Below are 20,352 nucleotides of genomic sequence, written 5' to 3'. Positions count from 1 at the left end.
CAGTTTGTAGACTGGTTGTTGCATCAGGCATCCTCTCAGCCAGCAGAATTGGAAATATTTAAATAACCATAAGCTACTTAAGAATGCAGTTTAGATTTTCATTATTTAAAGTCGTTTATATTCTGATATTTTAGCGAATTGAATCATTTTATAAAAATAGAGATTATTTAAATCTATTACTGTGGATTCTCCTCACTTTGAGAAATGTTTTAAATATGTATAGCTGCATCCATTTAGAATTTCAAGGGAACTATACAATAAGTCTCTTACTATTCAGAAATTAAAAGATAGTGATAAAGTAAGCATGTGCAATCTTACATTTTTGAGAGAAATTTATCAATTTTTGTAATTGATAGAAAATCTCTTCATAGTACTTCAGTGGCTGGCAAATGTTGAAAATAAAGGTTAGCCAACCTTGTTCTAGGCTTCCTTTGATGCTTTTGATAATTTTTATATTTGAAAAACCAGAGTAGCAAAAACAGAAAACCAGAGCAACACTGGAAAATATGAGCATCATAACCTTGGCTCTTTGTGCAGGGTGGGCTTGTCCTCCTCAGCAGTATGTTTATCTGGGTTTCTTTGTGTTTGTTATACTTTTCTATAACAAAGTACTCCAAGATTATAATTGAGTCAGCAGCCTTCATAGTTGTGAAAAACATGCAAATTGTCTTTCTGTAACATCACTTCTTCATGCTGAATACTCCCTGAGTGCCTGTTGTATGTCCTATCACTGTGCCAGGTTCTGGGAGTACAGACTGAGGAGCATTCTGGAATCATATTCCTTGGCTATATACTCTCTTGAAAAATATTAATATTCAGTAATACCTAAGTTTGGCAAAATGAATATTTTATCTCCATCTCCATCTTTTTGGTAGCACCAAGAAGTCTTTCAGTAAAGAAGGTAGTTTAACTTTTAAATCCAGTATATTCGTACCTTATTTGACTTCAGGATATTTATTCAGTGTCACAGATCTCAGTGTCTCAAGGGATGTAAATGCTTTACAGCACCCAGTTTGAGAACCTGTACAGAGATGATAATCACATGATGAGTATTATGAGAGCAACTCTGTAGGGAGGTCTTCACAACATTGGCTGCACATTAAAACAAGTCTTGACAGGATACTGAGGAAGGGAAGGCCAGATAGAAAGAACACAGTGCACAAAAGCACAGGATGGAGCATGGTACCTTCAAGCAAATTGCAAGTAGCTCAGTATCATGAGACAAACATACAGCTGACTGCCAAAGAAGTAAGAAAGTACATAGAAGGTATACATAACAAGGTGTAACTCTCTCTGTATTTCAGAGAAAGATTCATAAAAGATCTTGAATGACATGATTGATCTGTAAAACAAGTGGTAATTTCAAAGTTATGTAAGGTCTTTGTGACTTTAAAGCCAATTTTCAATAGGGAAAACAAAGACTATATTTGTAATCAAAATCTAGCAAACATATGAGGTAAATTATTATGGTTGAATCATCACCCATGTGCTATTGAGTTCTTAATGTATTTAATCATACTTTTACAAAATGTTGAGTCATCTTTGAACATTCATTTCAGTACATTAGAAATGATGAGGCAATTTTCCTTGTAAAAAATTCCAAGTGAACTAATTTCTATTTTGGAATAGAAAAATCTTCACATGTGAAGGCAGAACAGTGATATATTATTTTTATATTTTTAAATTTAAGGTTTTATTAGATTTTCCTAACCTTTGTAGCTATTCATTATAAAATACTAGAAAGTATAAAAAAATAAAAAGAAATGTGCACTTAGGCCATATAGAGACAGATGTACATGTTGGTATATTTGTATTTTTTATAAACACAGTTTACATATTTATAATTCTAAACTTAGTGCTTAGTTTTTACATTTTTTCTGTTTTTTAAATTACTTGTAAGCATCCTATTTAAGGACTATTTCCTTTAGCAAATATTCCATAGTTCATGGAACTGTAGACAGGCTTCAGTTTTTTCAGCCATATTTTTAGATAGTTTCTATTTTCTTTGTTATTACAAAATAATGCTTTGTGTATATGCTTTCAGAATAAGAATTATTGGGTCAAAAAAGGAAGATTATGTTTAAATCTCTTGATGCATTGACATTGCTTCCCAGAATAGTAGGGTAATTTTTATTTTTATTTGGAGTGTATTGAAGGGTTTATTTCTTTAGTTCTTGAGAGCATTCATTTATAAGACAGTAACTATAATATTAACTATGGATTTGATAGTTTAAAATATGAACATATTGTTTTGCTCATAGTTTTAATGGTAAACAGTAGTTAAGTGCCATCTTTCTGTTTAATACCTTGTATAAACAAATGTAAGGATTTTCTCTTGATTTGAAACTTTTTTGTTTTTGAGGTACCCATCACGAATTGAAAAAATCGACTATGAAGAGGGCAAGATGTTAGTCCATTTCGAGCGCTGGAGTCATCGTTATGACGAATGGATTTACTGGGATAGCAATAGATTGCGACCCCTTGAGAGACCTGCACTAAGAAAAGAAGGGCTAAAAGAAGAGGAAGATTTCTTTGTAAGTAGCAGGCATTTTTTGTTTGCTAGTTTTGCTAAATATGTAATGATATATTTTAAAAGTATTCTGTTAAATTCGACAAAATTCTGTTTTTGTTAAGGAAATGCTTATTTATTATACATGGAATTGATATTACAAGTTGTTTAAAATAGGATTTTAAAGCTGGAGAAGAAGTTCTGGCTCGTTGGACAGACTGTCGCTATTACCCTGCCAAGATTGAAGCAATTAACAAAGAAGGTATGTAGTTGAAATGGTCTGAGAATTAAAATGGGATTGGCAGTAAAATTTCACTGTGTTTTTAAATTTTATTAATGTATGTAGTTGTTATATGTAGCTTTTACTTTACTTTGTTTTGTATTTTACTGAATTAATTGTCTGCTAGTGTTCTATTTTGGGAGCTAATCTGTCATATATTGTATAAAATAAGTTGGCACATAAATACCAAATAAAGTTAAAAATTTTCAACTTTCAGTTTTTAGATCTATATTGTATGTATTTATTCTGTTTTCTGTATGTGACTGGGTAAGGAAAAATTTAAAATAAAGGGAAATTCAAATCAGTTCAACTTGTGAATGAAATACGTTCAGTAATTTTGGAAGAAAAGGTATTGAATGTGAGGATTTTCTTTATTATACATTTCTCCTGTACCCTTTCTTTAGTTACTCCATATAATTGACGTTTATTTTCCTTAACAGTCTTGTGTGGACAGTTTTTAGAGTATGCCATACTGAGCAAAAGTTACTGAAGTAATCAAAAATGTTGAAAATAACACAGAAATTAGTCCAGCATGGTGGTACACACCTGTAGTCCTGCCTCCGTGGGAGACTGAGGCAGGAGGATCACTTGAGCCCAGGATAAATGGGGCCAGCCTGGGCAACATGGCGAGAGTATGTCACAATGAACAAAACAAACAAACATCTGGGCTGGGAGTATAATTCAGTGGTGCAGTGATTGCTAGGATGTGCCAAGCCCTGGGTTCATTCCCCAGCATGGTGAGGAACCAACTAACAGAAATGAACAGCAATCATTGTCATAGTGTGGCATGAGATTGGGAAACTTTATAGACAGATATTGAACTTAAAATATATAATTTGTAGCTTGATTAATCTAGAAGCATGAGAATCAATGCTTAAATTATCATTGAAAATATGCTTAAATATTTTATTTTTAAAAGTTCTCTACAAAAATCTCATTTGAGACAGTTTTGAAATACTTTAAAATATATGTTTCAAGTCAGGTAAATATTAATTTTCTATTATAGTTTCTTAAATTTGTCAACTTATTAATTTTTTACTAAAGAAACATTGAGCAACAGTTTCTTGTCAAGAAGGATCTTTGATTTAAGTAAGGAACACTGCTTTAAACTGAAAGACACATAAGGTAGCTGAAGAAGGGATTAAAGGCTTTTTTGGCAGAAGAAATAATACATGGAGAAGAAGTGAGAGAGACTTGCTATCTTGAGGAGCTCCAAGTGGTTTGGATAAAGAATTCCTTTATTGGTGGAAGTGAGGAAAGTGGTTGGCAAGAGAGAAACAAGGGTCAGTATATAAGGTATCTTATGATATTGCTGAAGAATTTGAATTTTATTTGTGGGTGATGGAGCCATGGAATAAATGTAAGCTGAGGGTTCAAAGATAGAAGAAGAAAACATTTAAAAAGTAATGTATTGAGTAATGTTATATATGAAAAAAAGTCAGTAGTCTAACTCAAAAACATGATGCAACTTTGCAAACATCTTAACCCTGTGTTTATTGTTTTCATGGATTGAAAGCATGGCTGTACCTGTAGTTTTATGAACAGGGTTACCCTACTGCGGGAAGAGTGGAGAGACAGCTATCACTGGTATTGCAGATTATATTTTCTTTTCCATCAAGGTCTGTATCTCCCCATGCACTTACCCTTTATACAGCTGTGTCATGAAGCTTACAGGCCCCAGGATTGTTCACAGTGATCTTCTGTGTCCAGTCTAGAACCTAGTACAGAGTAGGGAGTCAGTAACAGTTTTTGGAAGGAAGAAGGTGTGGGGGGGAAGTAATGAACCTGTTCTTTTAGGTAAAAGGTTCCACTCAAAACAAAACAAAGTCAAATTAAAAATGCCCTCTAATGTTCCTTTAAGTGTGAAAAATCTTGGGATTTTCTTTCATGGTTCAAATTCTCATAACTGAATGCATATGCAATTGTGCATATACACGTGTAAACACATCACACTTAGAGCAAGACACCTTTATTCTTTATCGTATCTCATTTATCCATAGGCGTGTAATAAAGAAAATTAAACTTATGTTAGTGGAAGAGTGATGATACTGGTAGGTATTGTGTTTGCTGCCATTTTAGTTCCAATAAATCTTTAGTGAAATATTGGCAGCCATTATTTGTTTTATAAAAATCTCCACTAGAAGATTTCTATACATCCTGCAGGGTGGATGAACTTGCCTCTCCCCACTCCTCAAAAAAAAAAAAAAAAAAAAAGTGCAGCAGGCACCAGAAATCTTCAATTCCGTGTAAAAGCAAAAACAAACTAGTAAATATGCGCATGACTAGAGAAGTCAAGGAGGTTTTTCATCTTGGGTATTTGAGATACAGCTTATAGAATCCAAGAGCAGGGGCCAATCAGTATGACTAGAGAAGTCAAGGAGGTTTTTCATCTTGGGGATGAACCTTGAAGAATGGGTTGGAGATAGACAGGACCAGGACGAAGGAAGATGAAAACATCAGAGTGGAGAAAAAGGTATGAGCACCAGCTGGAGGGCCTCCCCAGCAGCCTGGGCTCCTCTGGAATGCCATGTTGAGAAAGGAAGAGGGGGGAGAATTGCAGGAGAGACAGTTGTCAGGTACTCCTGCAATTTGACATTCTAAAACATTTTATGTTCTCTTTATATCTGTGCTCATCATCTAGTCAGTTATTTTCATAACTTGAGTTTGGATCTTTGTAATATTTTGCATTATACTAATTGTAGAAAGATATCAAATCAAATGGTGTAATTGAGATTATCAAAAAATAAAAATATTTGCACATATATGCTATTGGGTTTGGTATCAACTCCAAAGCCATTAATAATGATTATCACCTTTCTTGTTTATACTTCTTTGGTAAAGACCAAGTATCTTGACACCCTGCTCTCATTTGGGAAATTATAGAAAAAACATTTATCTAGAAAATTCTAGAAAAAAAACTTTTTTGGATTTCTATAAGTATAAAATCCATGTAATATGTTTCTAGTAGTTCTAACTTCTACAGACTTCAAAGTGTGCGGTCTATAACCAAAAGCTAATGATATTTCTGAGTCTTTATTGCAAGTGAATTTGCAGCAGAATCTTGAATCCTAAAATAGAATGAGTTAGTAGGAAAGATATGGATGGTGAGACACAATGGGGGATGTTTAGCTGTGTTGCTGCTTAGCCAGCCAGCAGCTGGTGCAGCATTCCATCTTCTTGGAATTCAGGGTCTTGATCTGCATAATGCAACGGTCATCTAGATGATTTGAAAAATGATTTTCTGGCTTAAAAGTCTGTAAATATATAAATCTTTTTTGCCGGTTTGATACTGTTGCCACGGGGATGCTCTTTTCTTGGGAAAATATGATCTTTTCCTATGTCAGAATCTTAATAATTTTGAAAGAAAATTTCCAAGAGAATAAATTCTCATTCCTATGGAAATACTGTGCTTTTGTAAATAACAATTTTATTTTAATCAGAAGTTCAAGCATATTTAAATTTAATTACAAATAAATTTTTAAATTCTGCAGTAAGAATCAGAATTATAGGCAACTAATTTAACAAGACAATTTTTTTTAAAGGATAATATGTGTTCATAGTTGTTTTTAAAAGGCTAGAGAAAGTAAACTTAGTAAACTTGTTGGAATCCTTAGATGAGTTTTTGTTTGCAGTAGTGTTATCACATATCATTTATTTTTGTCAGGTTGCTGCTTGTTAGCTTCCAAGTCTTGCTATAAGTTTGCTTGATATTTTCTAATGATTCCAAATTGCTCCTATTTCAGGAACATTCACAGTTCAGTTTTATGATGGTGTAATTCGTTGTTTAAAAAGAATGCACATTAAAGCCATGCCTGAGGATGCTAAGGGGCAGGTAAGAGAGTTCAGTATTCCTAGCTACTCAAAGGGATGGTCTTCTCGAATGGTGACTAATCAAAATATTCAAGTATTTTTAAAAGTGAAATAATTGTAGGGTTATGTGCTGATAGCCCCAAATAGCAGCAAAAAATAAAAATAAAAAAATAAAAGAAGCTTAGAATGTAAAATAAATTATACACTTGATTTTTGCTTCTTTGGTTTTAGACCTGCTAAAGTTATAGGTCACTAGTTTCTGTTCCAGGTGAAATCCCAGCACCCACTAAGCTGGTGTTGTCCTATCGACCCAGCTGGATCGTGTAACCAGTCTATGGGAAGTGAGGTAAGTGCCTTTATTTTAATTTTGTTTTCTTTTATCTGGTGTATAGTATCATTTAGAAAGTTATTTTTTAATACAAAATTTTACATTGAGTTTCTTATCTTCTTCTTTCCTTCTACAAATCATAGTCATTCATTTTCCTTTAAAAGGCGCTTACCTGACACTCTGTAGGCTGTTTCAGGTAGGGCTCTCTGAATCATATGATGGCAGCAGTGTATTATATGGTCTGTCACTGCTCAAAGCAAGAATGAATGGTAAGCATTTGAAGGGAAAATCTGGGATGGAGTTAAAACTGTGATTCCATTTGTTGATTATATTTTCTAAGATACTGGAAAGAAAAGGTGCCATTAGAAACAAAGCATTTTCTTTTATGTTCTGCTGTTATTTGGGATGTTCAGCACCTGGACCTACAATTAATTTTAAAAACTTGAAAGTGATCTTTTAAATGTCTAATGTGGAAATTTGCAACGTATTTTTTCCCGCCTTGCAGCAAAAAGTGCCATCTCGAAATGTGTTTTAGTGATCTGGTCAGTTTCAGCTAAATGTGAACATTTAATAGTCTAGAAATGTATGCCACCACATTTAAAAAATATATTTTTGAAGAAATCTTCTGAGAAGTGTGATTTTTTTTTTACATCACCTGGTTTTCAAAAATTTACTTGTGAAATGATAAGCTAGTAGAATTACATATTTATTAATATGTAAATGCAACTTAAAATGAAAATGCTTTTTATCAGGAAATTATGCTGTGTCCTCTTGCGTGTCATATAAATAAAATGTTCTTTTAAGAATTCAGTGGTGTGATTTTTGTGGTTACTGCATAGGTTGATTAAAATAATGGCAAAATATTTTAGTATATATCTGTTTAATTAAATAAAAGTCTCATTATGTATATACATATGCTTTAAAACATTATTTGTTACTCTGGTTATTCATATGGCATGAAATGTCACTAATGTCACTAAGAGTATTGAGCCAGTTTGGTCTTGGGGTAAAATTACAGATTGTAGAAATTAAATTTATTGGATGTTTATTTTTATAAGTATTTGACACCATGATGTATGGTAACATTAAAATCAATGGCAAAGTTTAAAATTACTGAAAATATATAGGTAGCAGGATATTTTATTTTTCACTTTTCATACTTCTTTTTTATAAGCAGATTAAAGATAGCTGTAGAATTATTTAAACTGTCCCCTTTTTCTGGGTTTTCCCACCCCTCCATCCCCATCCCCAACAAGTTTTTGACTTATTTTCATCTAGGAAATGGGCAGAAATCAAGGCTAAGACAATTTTGATTCCAACTTTACCTTCCCAATTTTGAGTACTTTATATCTCTAAAAAGGGTTATAGAGATATGAAATAATATTTCTTTTACTAAACTAGCATTAAAATAAATACACTGTGAAAATGATCTTCCGTAACCTTTCTATAGAACCTTTTTAAAATAAGAAACTATTAACAATAATACTCATATAAATGTCCAAATTAATTAATATTATTCAGCCTGAATAAAAGCTTTAATGCTGTCGTTTCTAACTTTGAACAAGTTAATTAATACTGCTCAACCTCTTCTTGCATTCAAAGGCTAGCTTTAATTCCTTAAAGAGCTTTTAATATTATGATAGATGAAGTGTTTGCTGTTGTCCTTCTTACACTGTGTCTGTAGACATTGTTCTCTCAGGGAAAGAAGGTATTGTAGACGTGTTCACTGCCAAAGTAGAATACCTTCTCTCTTGGCTCCCTTTTTTTTCTTTCTTTCTTTCCTTCTTCTTCTTTTTTTTTGTCCACTGCATGATTTTTAGTGGAAGGTTAATACCAATTATTATTGAAACAAACATATTTTAGGATGGAGTCTTAGAACGGGGCAAGAACTTGCTCTCTTCTGTTGCCAAAGGTGTGCTTATGTAAAATTTACACTGTAAATTTTGTTTATTTATTTATTCTCTATTACATTCTCATATGGTTAATTTTATTTGCTTGTGAATTTTTTGGCCCGGACCTGTCTTTTTTTTTTTTTTTTTTTTTTTTAATCTCCTATTCTATCTTGAAAAATTAGGTATGTGCCTTATATAGCAGGGCCTTCCGTAGAAAATAGGTAATCGAATATGTTAGGTGCAATCACATAATGCTTTCAGTTAATTTCCATCACAGGGGAGAGGGATGGATAGGTTTTGTTTGGTGTTTTTAATGGCTTGTTTATCTTCATATATTTTTAAGACTGAAAAGCCAATAATTTGTATTGCTTTATTGTTTAAGAACGTGTTTTTCCGTTACTTGAATTAGGAATTTAATATATTATGCATTTTTTGATGAATCTGAATTGGTCTGAGAGAGCTGAATGGCCTCAGTGCAAGATGCACTTCACAGACATATTATAGATATTTGTTTTTTTAAAAAAGTCTCTGTGAAAATTAAAATATTAGCACCACCTTACATTTCCATATTTATTTCTACATAATTTTAAGAAATTTAGTTAAAAATGAAAGTAAAGTCTGTTTATCAACAGAAAGTTAAGAATGATAAAATAAGTTTTTGAGCCAGGTGTGGTGTGGCAGGCCTGTAATCCCAGTGGTTTGGGAGGCTGAGACAGGAGGATCACAAGTTCAAAGCTAGCCTCAGCAATTTATTGAGGCCCTAAGCAAGTCATCCAGACTCTCTAAGTAAAATATAAAAAAAAGGTCTGGGGATGTGGCTCAGTGGTAAAAGAACTCTGGTTTCAATTCCTGGTTAAGGAAACAAAACAAAACAAAACAAAACAATTGTACCTTAGTAGAATGGTAACTACCACACCCAGAAAATAAAAAAGGAAGAGTAACTAATCTGGAGACTGACAATGTACACTTTACATTGTTTAAGTCATATGGCTCTTTTTTTTCCATTATCAGTAATTTTAATGTTGTGCTAAATTGATTCTAAACTTTAGGAAGTAATGAGATCATATATTGATTTCCATGAAATTGACTGATATGAATGGTATACTCTTCCTAATAAGGAATAGTAATTTCAGCACTGGGAATGCATTTTGTTTCATTTTTGCAGGATTGTAATATAAGCATTTTTTAAATGATACATTGTATTATGAAAAAGAAATGAAATTTAGCATTTTAACCCTAAAATACTAAAAATAGAATGCTATGAAGTATCCATTAATTGCCATAGGCTTTCTATGTTAGGTTTTATTCCCATGAAATATACCAAAGGAACACTTATCCAATATCCAATATTACACAGAAGTCTGTGTAATCCAATTAACCCATTAGATTATTAATTTTGATAATCTTCCATGATGGTGATCTATAGCATAAATGCAGTTAGCTCAATTTCTCTAGTGTGAAGGTAACTTTGAAAGTGTGATACATGTTTTTATTCATTAGAGAATTGCATTTTGATTGATTTTTAATACTTCATGTTTTGTGCTTTTCCTTTGGAGGATTGGATAGCTTTAGTCAAAGCAGCTGCTGCAGCTGCAGCCAAGAATAAAACAGGGAGTAAACCCCGAACCAGTGCTAACAGCAACAAAGAAAAAGAGAAAGAAGAAAGAAAGTGGTTTAAAGTCCCTTCAAAGAAGGAGGAAACTTCAACTCGTATAACCACACCAGAGGTTGAGAAGAAGGAAGATCTTCCTACATCTAGTGAAACATTTGGTACAAAATGCATTCTTATTTTTCTTCCCAATGACACTGGTAAACTCTTATAATGAATAATTTCAATTCCTTAACTACCTATAATTTTCAACGTATTAAATTGTTAGGCTTTTTTCCCTTAGCAAAATAGTTTGGCAAACTTTCTAAGCAGCGTATGGACAGATCTAAAATGTAAAGTTCTAATATCACTATCTGATATTAAATGGTATTAATAGTCTAGAATAGAAGTGAGTTGAAATTTTGATTTGTAACATCTTGGGGTAGTAGGTTTTTGAGTTATTTTGTGTTTTTTTTTTCCTTTTTAAATTTTTTTTGCATGTATTTCAGTGTGTTGTATGGAAAAAACACTCTTCCCAGTTTTCCTAAAAAACAAAACAACAACAAAAAAAACTACTTAGTCTTTTATTTATAATATATCAATGAGGGGGGTTGTGTTAAAGTTCTAAGGAAACACTAGATTAAAAATATAATATGCAAAGCATTTTTACCATTTAGCTATTTTAAAAAATTATGTGTTTGAATTTTGGATTTTAGATAAATTCTCACATATGTGTTCTGTTAAAAGTAGGACTTCATGTAGAGAACGTTCCAAAGATGATCTTTCCACAGCCAGAGAGCACATTATCAAACAAGAGGAAAAATAACCAAGGCAACTCATTTCAGGCAAAGAGAGCACGACTTAACAAGATTACTGGTAAACTACAATGATTCTTTTTTTGGGGGGGATGGAGGGTTTCTTTTTAGAGTAGTTTATTTTTAATAAAGTAAAATGCATCCTTTGGTTCATTGTAAAAAACTGGTGAGTAAGAAAGGCAGTTACTTTTGATCCTTCAAAGTAAATGTCTTTCAATACTGTTACTTTTTTCTAATGTGGAAAAATAGCAAATATTTTCTACCTACCTCACAGGGGTGTTGTGAGGATATTGATAAGTTCAAATGCTATAAAATCCCCTAGTTTTTAAATCACTTTGGTAGTAGGTATATTTCCTGTAAGAAACAGATTATTGGCTTTTATCAACCTATGGTGCTAAAATGATCCAAAACACTGATAATCCTAGCCTGTTTCATAAAAGAGGGAATTGAAGTATTAGAGTAGGGGCCAGTCATACTAGGCCCTGTCTCTTCCAAGGCCTGTTCAAAATAATATTTGTAATCTTTAAAACACTAGTGCACACGTTTTTTTTTTTTTTTTAGTACATGTTAAAGGTGAGTTTAGTTATTTTAATGATATAGTCATATGTTCTGTTTTTTAAGACAAAATGGTTTTAGTGCCTTTGGCCTAATAAAGTTATATAAATCTTTGTTGGCATTTATTTAAATATTTTGAAGAAGCTTAATTTTATTGTCAAACCTAGAAATAAAAATAAATTACACATTTTGAACATTTTCTCAAGAGAAGAAGCCTACCGAAAGTTGACTTCAAAAGTGAGGGTTTCTTATAACCACCCTTGAATTATTGTGTTCATCTACATGGTTATAATTGGTTTCAACAGGTGAGGATATTTTGTCTCTTGCTACTTGTTTATATTATTTTCATGACTTTCTCTGATATAGGGCTTATTGTCTCCCAGGACAGGAATATTTCAAATCATTTCACCCATTAAACTCTTTCTTTAGAAACTGTTAGCCTGGGAGAAAGCAAAAATATTTTCTAAGTTATTGTTCTGATGGCAACTTGAGATTTCAGTTTTGTCTTGAAATTTGAACCCCAGTGCTCATGCAGGGCAGAAGTGGGATAGTACTTCTAACTCCCTGGATACAAAGATTGAAACAGCTCTACTGGAAGAGTGGAGATGGAGGAAGACAGAAGTGGTGCTGACAGGATTCGACTGCCACTTACCAGCCTTGTTTGTTTCCTTCAGTCTGGATAACCTGCTTTAAGTTTCAGTCAATATACTTTTACATATGCCTCTTCTATAGGCCTTACTGGGAGGATCAAGCTCAACATTTAAAGAAATAAAAAAGAAAACAGCTGCATTATCTCTGCATGGTCTTGGGAAGACAGTAGTTGGGGAGAAAAAGAAATATTTTACCATGTGCTTCAAGTTATGATCCTGGTTGCTTAGAAATGCCCTGTGCCTTTTTGTGGAGGGATTTTTCTCTTTACTTTTCCTTGGGAATCTCAAATGTGACTGTTTGGCAGCAACCACAGTACAGCATAAGATCTTAAGAATGTAAAGCCATTATGATCTTTTCCCTTTATTTACTCAGAAGATTTAAGTGTATGATGTTCCTTTTGGTCATTCATCTCTCTTCATCTGTTTTTGATTTCATGTTATAACTGTTATCCTGCAAAAAGACAGTAGATATTGTAAGATTGTCTTCAATGCTTGAAAACTTAGGCTGGCCTCTGTAAAATAAATTTCATTTGTGGTCCATAAATAGAAATGAGAACTAATAGACAGCTATTTTGTTTTGGAATAATGGTATATTTTAAACTTATCAATCATATCTATGTGTTTCCTTTTTTCCCTTTAATACTAAGGGGAAGTGGAATTAGGATCATGATTTCTTGATCTTTCCCACACTCCATTTCATTTTACTATTTTAGGTAGGTCTAACTAAAAATAGGTGGATACATTTAATTCTGTATTTATGCACTCTTTTTATTCTCTTTCCCCACATACATACCCTACAGTTTATCTAAACCTGATTTCTGTATAGAGAATGATATAAGAATCACTTTTATCGAAATTTCCTAAGAAATTTTGAGATCTTTAAGCTATAGTCACAATATATAAATATATACATTATATATTGTATACATCATAGCATATTGTATATGTTACATTGTTATATATATTACATATAACATACTTTTTTTTCATTCTTTCAGGATCTTTTTTTCATTCTGCCATGTATCTTATTGATATTATATGCTATATGCATATTGATTTAAAATAGACAATTTTACACAGAAAATTGGGAATCTAGACCTGTTGGGAACAAAATTTCAAGCAAACTGAATTTGAGTCTATTTAAATATAGAAATTGTCAAGGGATATAAGAGGAAACAACAGCAGTTTGTACAGTTCCTAATCATTCATAGGAGTTTCTGAAAGCTCTGCCTGTTTAGATATCTTTATGCAACATAATAAGTTTTGAAATAATTTTTAAAAACCTAGGGTTTGAATTGACCAGTAATATCTTACTGACAATAATATCCATCCATATATATTTGATGAGAACAAAAAGATGTTTTGAAATCCCTGGATGAAAAGTAGATCAAAAGTATAACCACTTTGCTCTTGCTTGTACTCCCCTTGGCATTCCAGGGACCACTGGTGTTGGCATTCCAGGGACCACTGATGTATTCTGTTTATTCCTGTTGGTAGCTGAGACCCACACATGTGTTTTATCACAGATTATAGTGTTGTGAAGTTGTGACTTTATGGGTGAAACTCATCTATTTTATTAAATAGAAATGAATTCTGTTTCTATTTAATGATTAATACCAAGAAACTGCATTCGTTTGGGATATTCTTCTGGAGGAACATCTGTAGGAATATATACTGACAATAAGTATTGCTAATAATTGAAATTAATCTCACTTGTAATCTCATTTTCTATTGATACTGCATTTCTTCCTAAAATGTTAGCAGGTCAAGATAACAGGTTCTGGACTGCCTCTTAAAGCAGAAATAAGACTCCTCTCTTTAAGCATATGTATTATTATTTATCCTCTTTTGTTGTTTATATTTAGTAATAATAAGTTATTATATATATAAAGTATTACAAAATTTTATTGTTCATACTTGGGCTTTTGAATTCTCTACATGCCAAGTATTCTTTTAGTCTATTTTAAGTAGTTTTCTTAAATATCCTGTTATATTCTAAAAGCACATTATAAGGCTTTATTTTTCCTTCTCAAACCAACACATGGGAATGGCTTTGACTTAATTGGGCCTGTACTGTCTAATGTAAATTCACAGGTTAAAGCTGAATTGTTTGGTTTACTTTTAACTTTATAGTTGTGATTCATCCCATTTATTCATGAGTATTAAAAGCTCTCTCTACCATCTATACTAAAGGAAATAAAAGATATAATTATTTGATATGATGACTAGCAAATATTTGTCCTGTTTAAATAGTCCTTAGAAATAGAACCTCTGCTAAGTTCTTTGACAAAACTTGGTTCCCTAATTCTTATTCTTTAATTTCAATCATTCATTGATTAGCTTGAGAAGAAAAACCTAGTGAATACAGTTTTTTTTAAAAAGAGAGAGTGAGAGAGGAGAGAGAGAGAGAGAGAGAGAGAGAGAGAGATTTTTTTTAATATTTATTTAGTTAGTTAGTTCTCGGCGGACACAACATCTTTGTTGGTATGTGGTGCTGAGGATCGAACCCTGGCCGCACGCATGCCAGGCGAGCGTGCTACCGCTTGAGCCACATCCCCAGCCCCGTGAATGCAGTTTTAATTGTTAAAGAAATATTCCATGCTAAATCCTTTTTAGTCATGTAAAAATATTTTCAGAATTATATTGAAGTTACAGTTTAAAAACTTTTTTGTAAAATTGTGTACACCATTATTTTTCCCATTTAAATCTACATTTTATGTCATATGAGACAGAAACAAGCTATGTAGGTGGTTATCTCATGGCCCATGTTCCCTGTGGATAGTTCTGTGTTATATAATATTTGGGGCAATGTTTCCTCCTGTGAAATGATGTTGTAGACAACTTTAGTAAATAAAGGTGGTGATAAATAATAAATTTAATATTGTCAGTTTTTAAAAAGTCTTCTTTTGAACCAATGATTTTGAGTGGCCAAATGATTTTTGGTAAGCATTTATCAGTAGTGTGGCCATAAACAAAAACTAAACTTTTTATGGAGAGCTTATAAACTCAGCCTCATTGAACGTGCTGACAGACTTAGCAAAGAAATTTTAACCAAGTAAATGTCTAAAATTTATTAATTAGAGTTATGTTTTGTGTGTGTATATCTACACATACACACATATATATGTCATAAATAAAGTATTCTGGCTTCTAAAATTGAGAATTAGTGGTATATTATATTGGAGTAAACTGGAGCTTACAATTTCTTTCATCAATTGTAGAATAAAGCTATAATTCAGATATTGTATGAAGGATCTACACTTGTTTTTCCTTTAATGGAAAATGAATTTTCCAGTGGTTTTGAAACTTGGAAGAAAAGATACAACTGAGCGCAGAAATAATAAATACATAAACTTAAAGGAGCTCAGTGAAATAAAAAATTTGGGACATTTTTAGCTAATAATACAATAAAGTTATTTCATATTCTAGTCTGTTTTGTGAGTATTAGCCACCTAAGAAATCTTAATGTGGATTTTTTTAAGCCATGAAATTTAAGATCGGTACAAAATAAGTGTGTGTATGTGTGTGCGTAAGGATCTCCAGAGTCATTTAAAAATTCTTCACCCCTACACGATCAACTCTTATGATTCAGTGCCTTACTTACTATTAAAGATATTTGCATTTTTGAAAAGTAAACATTGGAAAGATTTACCTCCTATGTATTAAAAAAGTACAGGAAATCTCAACTGCTAAAATTTTTGAGAAGTTAATGAGGGTGAAAACAATGTTTTTTCTAATAAGACATCTCTACAATTTTTCTCAAGGTTTGTTGGCATCCAAAGCTGTTGGGGTGGATGGTGCTGAAAAAAAAGAAGACTACAATGAAACAGCTCCAATGCTGGAGCAGGTATGAAATGGTAGCATTTGATTTTTTTCAAGGTTCCCACTGGAATGATCACGGAGCTGTAGTATCCACGTAATTGACATTGCCCTTTTGATCATATATGGGAATAGGAAACTAATTAATTGATGATACATTTTTAACTCTGCCTTCTCCAAGGTATTATACAGATAAACTACAGACTTCATTAGAGCTTGTTTTCAATAGACTGGCACTAAAGCCTTTGTCTCCAAAATTTGAAGGTCCGGAGACAGGCATCCCAGGGTATATGCTTCCAGCTGGATCACCTTTAAATAGCTTATAAAAAGACCCTTACACAAATACTTTTCATTTGTGAGTTAAAACAGGGTTTTTTGACATCAAATAAAGCTTCTTTTGTAAGAAGTTTCTTTTATATTGTAATAATTGGTGTTGTTAGACTATGTGTTTTATGAATTGATCAATGAGCCATACATTTTTGCTAGGATGTATATTTTAATAACTACAATAAAAAAGAGAGTTTAAAAAACTATTAAGGGTCTGTCTTTAACCACCTAATAGAGGAATTTAAAAGTGAAGGTTGCAGTTGCTAGATTTTGCCTTGGCTACCTTCGGATTCCCACAATACCTGTACATACTGAACTGTGCATGCTTTAACATTCTCGAAGGGCTTAACTTCTTAGGCACTGTAAGACTATAAGAACACAGTAATAGCCATAAATGGATTTCCTTGGTTCTCCTGTTTTAAAATCTGAGCCTTAATGTAGTTTTAATATATCCTTTTTGTATTATTTTGATTTTCTTTATTAGTAGCCTAATAAAGAATACTTTAAAATGAGTACCTTTTGCTATTCTCTATATGCGTTTTAAAGAACAGTCCAAATTTAATTGATATTGTATTGAGTTTTTCAGTGTTATTTTAGGCCTGGTTTGATAACAGTGCATTGTTTTGGTGCCTCCTTTAATGTTGTATTAAATTAATCACCTTTTCCATTGATTAATATGTCAATGACTCATACCTTCTGATTTTCTGTGATCAGCAAACGGTTAAGTCTTTGCCGTTATTGTCAGTATATAAGCCAAATTTTAAATGACTTTTTTTTTTACTGTGTATTACTATATTCAACGTCCCAGATATAACAATATTTTGTGCTTTCACCACTGTTATGGTATCTTCAGAATGCAATATATCAGGGACTTGGGTAATAAAATGTTTCTGGAAAATTCATTACAATGTCAATCTTTCATTATGCACAATCCTGTGAGGTGAATATGATTGTGGAAATTACTTATGTGGAAGTGAGGTAGAGAACAACACCCATTTCAGAGAGAATTACAGAAAATGATATTTTGATATTGAGTTAAAAAGGAAATAGAGGAAAATGGAATAACTCGGCTATTTGTATTTGCATAATTAAAAATAGTTTTTGAAATCCCTTTGCCAGTTTTGTAACAGAGACCAATAATTAAAACTTTGTAAATTATTTTAGATTTTAAGGAACATCATGCTGTTCCTCATTTTTTGTCATTCAGGTTGATTTCAATGTGAAAATGTTTTATAACTAAACTGTTACTTTTTATTCTACATGTTAGCCCTGCTTCAGGGTTAAAAAGCCGAGTTATACAGCTCTTAATTACATCTCATTTGGTATCAACAATAGTGCTACAGGGAGGTGTTGATTGTCACCAACTTCTATTGTCCTAATGAGTCAAAATATTGTCAAAATATTGTCACTCATGACAGGTTGATAACAGGCCTATAGCCAGAATTTACTGTGCTAATGGATTTATTTATATTTTTACAACATTCAATCTTTGGTCTTGAACCCCATTCTCAGATTATTAATCATACATTATTTAATTGTATTAGGGAAATGTCATGTTATATTTACTTTGGGATAAAATTTGCATTAGATGCATAATAATTCAGTAAGTTTTAAAAAATGTTAATCTGTCCTTGTTTAGAAGTTAAGCATCTTATCAAAATATTAATTTAAGTTTAAAAATCTTGTTTTATAACTTTGTAACTCGAGAGTAATGGATGCTGTAGTGATGTCTTTCACATATGTGAAGATGAACAATAAAATTGTTTATTTACAAGTAATGGCTCTAATTACTTTTCTGGCAACACCTTTTATGATGAGTTTAGGAATATTTCCCATTTATAGAGTACTTTTTGAAATGACTAATACCACTTATACACATGTATAATGAGTAAATCCAAGAATAGAAATGATGATAATGGAATGAGTGGGACCCTTGACAGCAGGCCTTTCTTGTGGTATGTCCAGCATGCCATCTGTAAAGCATCCAGCAGTGCCCTACATAACCAGATGTACACTTTTTCCCACCAAAATTTAAGTGACATTTACTTTAATGGGAACAGAATTATTAATTTGGTCCCCAGGCAATAATCTTTCATATTCCAGAGAACTGCAGACTACAAATTTGATGGTCAGCCCTCCCAAAATACATGGAAGTCAAAAGCATTCTTGGGAACAAGCATGTTGCTCATGGTATTAGTTAACAGCTTTGCAGTTTTACTCCTTTTAATGGCCTGTCTTGGAATGGATTTTTTTAAAGTGTATCATTTGTGTTTGTTCTCAGATACCTGTTATCAGAAATAGAGAATATAGGCATTCCTCACAATAGGGTACAACCCCATCCAATGTGGCTATTTTCTGTTATCTTTGAACAGTGAACACATTCACACATTTTTGCATATGTAGAAAATTTTACTGCCAAGTGAATAAAATATTCTTTATGAAAGAACTGACACAGTTCTAATTTTTTTTTAAAAGTATCAGTTGGCAGGAAGAAGGTAAAAATTCTCATCTAAGAATGCGACGTATTTTGTTTTAAAATCCAATGTTTTTAACTTACACTTTATCTCTTTGGTTTTTTTTGTTGTTGTTGTTGCTTGTTTTGTATTGTTTTTTAGTCTTTTAACTCTCTATTGCTGGTGGCTCTGATTTCATGATGCATTATGCTTATGAAACTCTAGCTTTCAGCATTAAAATGAGTTAAAGATAATGTTTCGTTAATTTGGTCATTGTTTTCCTGTTGAGATCTTTCTTTAAAGGGAAACTGTCTACTTAAGGGAAATGTCCACATTCAACTTTTTAAATTGAATTATTTTATAGGAAAAATCTGAAAGTCAAAAGTTTGAATGTATTTCTCTGATTCTCGAGAAGTGATACTGCTGCTTATTTACCTAATGATTATTAATGCCATTGGCAATGATGGATCCAGGAGTCATATTTTAATTTAATACTGAAAATGTTTGTTCAATAAGACAATGTTTGATACTCTGAGCGTATTACGGATAGTACGTTAAAATTTAAGGTGAAAAGTCGACAGTATCCCTTTAAAGACAGCCTATTCAACTTTTAGTTAATAATTTGTGGGGTTCTTTTTGGTTTTTCATTTGTAATAGAAATGTTATATGTTGCTTAACAATGTTTTTGGATACTAAAGTTGCTTAACAATCAAAATAGAATACAAGAACAAAAATGAAGAAACCAAAATAAAAATATCAATTTTTTATTATTCATTCAGGCGATTTCACCTAAACCTCAAAGTCAGAAAAAAAATGAAGCTGACATTAGCAGTTCTGCCAACACTCAGAAACCTGCACTGTTATCCTCAACTTTGTCTTCAGGGAAGGCTCGCAGCAAGAAATGCAAACATGAATCTGGAGATTCTTCTGGGTGTATAAAACCCCCTAAATCACCACTTTCCCCAGAATTAATACAAGTCGAGGATTTGACGCTTGTATCTCAGCTTTCTTCTTCAGTGATAAATAAAACTAGTGAGCACAGATTTTTAAAAAATAGTTACTTATCCTATAAGATACATTAAAAAGTTTGATTGTAGTTATATTGTATTTTTATGAAGTTGTTTTGAAAATTTCAAACTTAAATGCGTATGATAGGAAAGGCTGCAAACTATTTCAGGGGCAAAAATCGTAGACATTTCTTATGATTTATTGTTCAGAGACTGTACTACTGGTTCTGCTGGTTGAGAAACCTTACATCTTAGTAACCCAAATTCCACTGCAGTTGCACTCTCCTCAACTAATAATCCAAGTTCAATGAGGCCTGAT

General features: G+C 32.3%; 1 protein-coding gene across 14 annotated transcripts in view; it reads left to right on the top strand.

Annotated features, from left to right (window-relative positions):
* The window catches only part of Phf20l1 (PHD finger protein 20 like 1), a 69,904-nt gene that overhangs the window by 14,595 nt on the left and 34,957 nt on the right, over nucleotides 1-20,352 (top strand). For 5 of the 14 annotated variants that reach the window (XM_077801401.1, XM_077801402.1, XM_077801400.1 and 2 more), the window contains exons 3-10: nucleotides 2,363-2,534; nucleotides 2,687-2,771; nucleotides 6,533-6,621; nucleotides 6,856-6,945; nucleotides 10,376-10,589; nucleotides 11,155-11,283; nucleotides 16,192-16,274; nucleotides 19,806-20,058. In XM_077801401.1, the coding sequence (XP_077657527.1) occupies nucleotides 2,363-2,534; nucleotides 2,687-2,771; nucleotides 6,533-6,621; nucleotides 6,856-6,945; nucleotides 10,376-10,589; nucleotides 11,155-11,283; nucleotides 16,192-16,274; nucleotides 19,806-20,058 (1,115 nt within the window). The remainder of the gene's footprint in view (nucleotides 1-2,362; nucleotides 2,535-2,686; nucleotides 2,772-6,532; nucleotides 6,622-6,855; nucleotides 6,946-10,375; nucleotides 10,590-11,154; nucleotides 11,284-16,191; nucleotides 16,275-19,805; nucleotides 20,059-20,352) is intronic. The other 9 variants (XM_077801406.1, XM_077801405.1, XM_077801404.1 and 6 more) reach the window with 5 other exon arrangements.

Source organism: Urocitellus parryii, chromosome 7 (genome assembly GCF_045843805.1).
Source record: "Urocitellus parryii isolate mUroPar1 chromosome 7, mUroPar1.hap1, whole genome shotgun sequence".
Taxonomy (NCBI): Eukaryota; Metazoa; Chordata; class Mammalia; order Rodentia; family Sciuridae; genus Urocitellus; species Urocitellus parryii.
The sequence above is the reverse complement of the archived record's forward strand: the minus strand, read 5'-3'. Positions and strand labels throughout refer to the sequence as shown.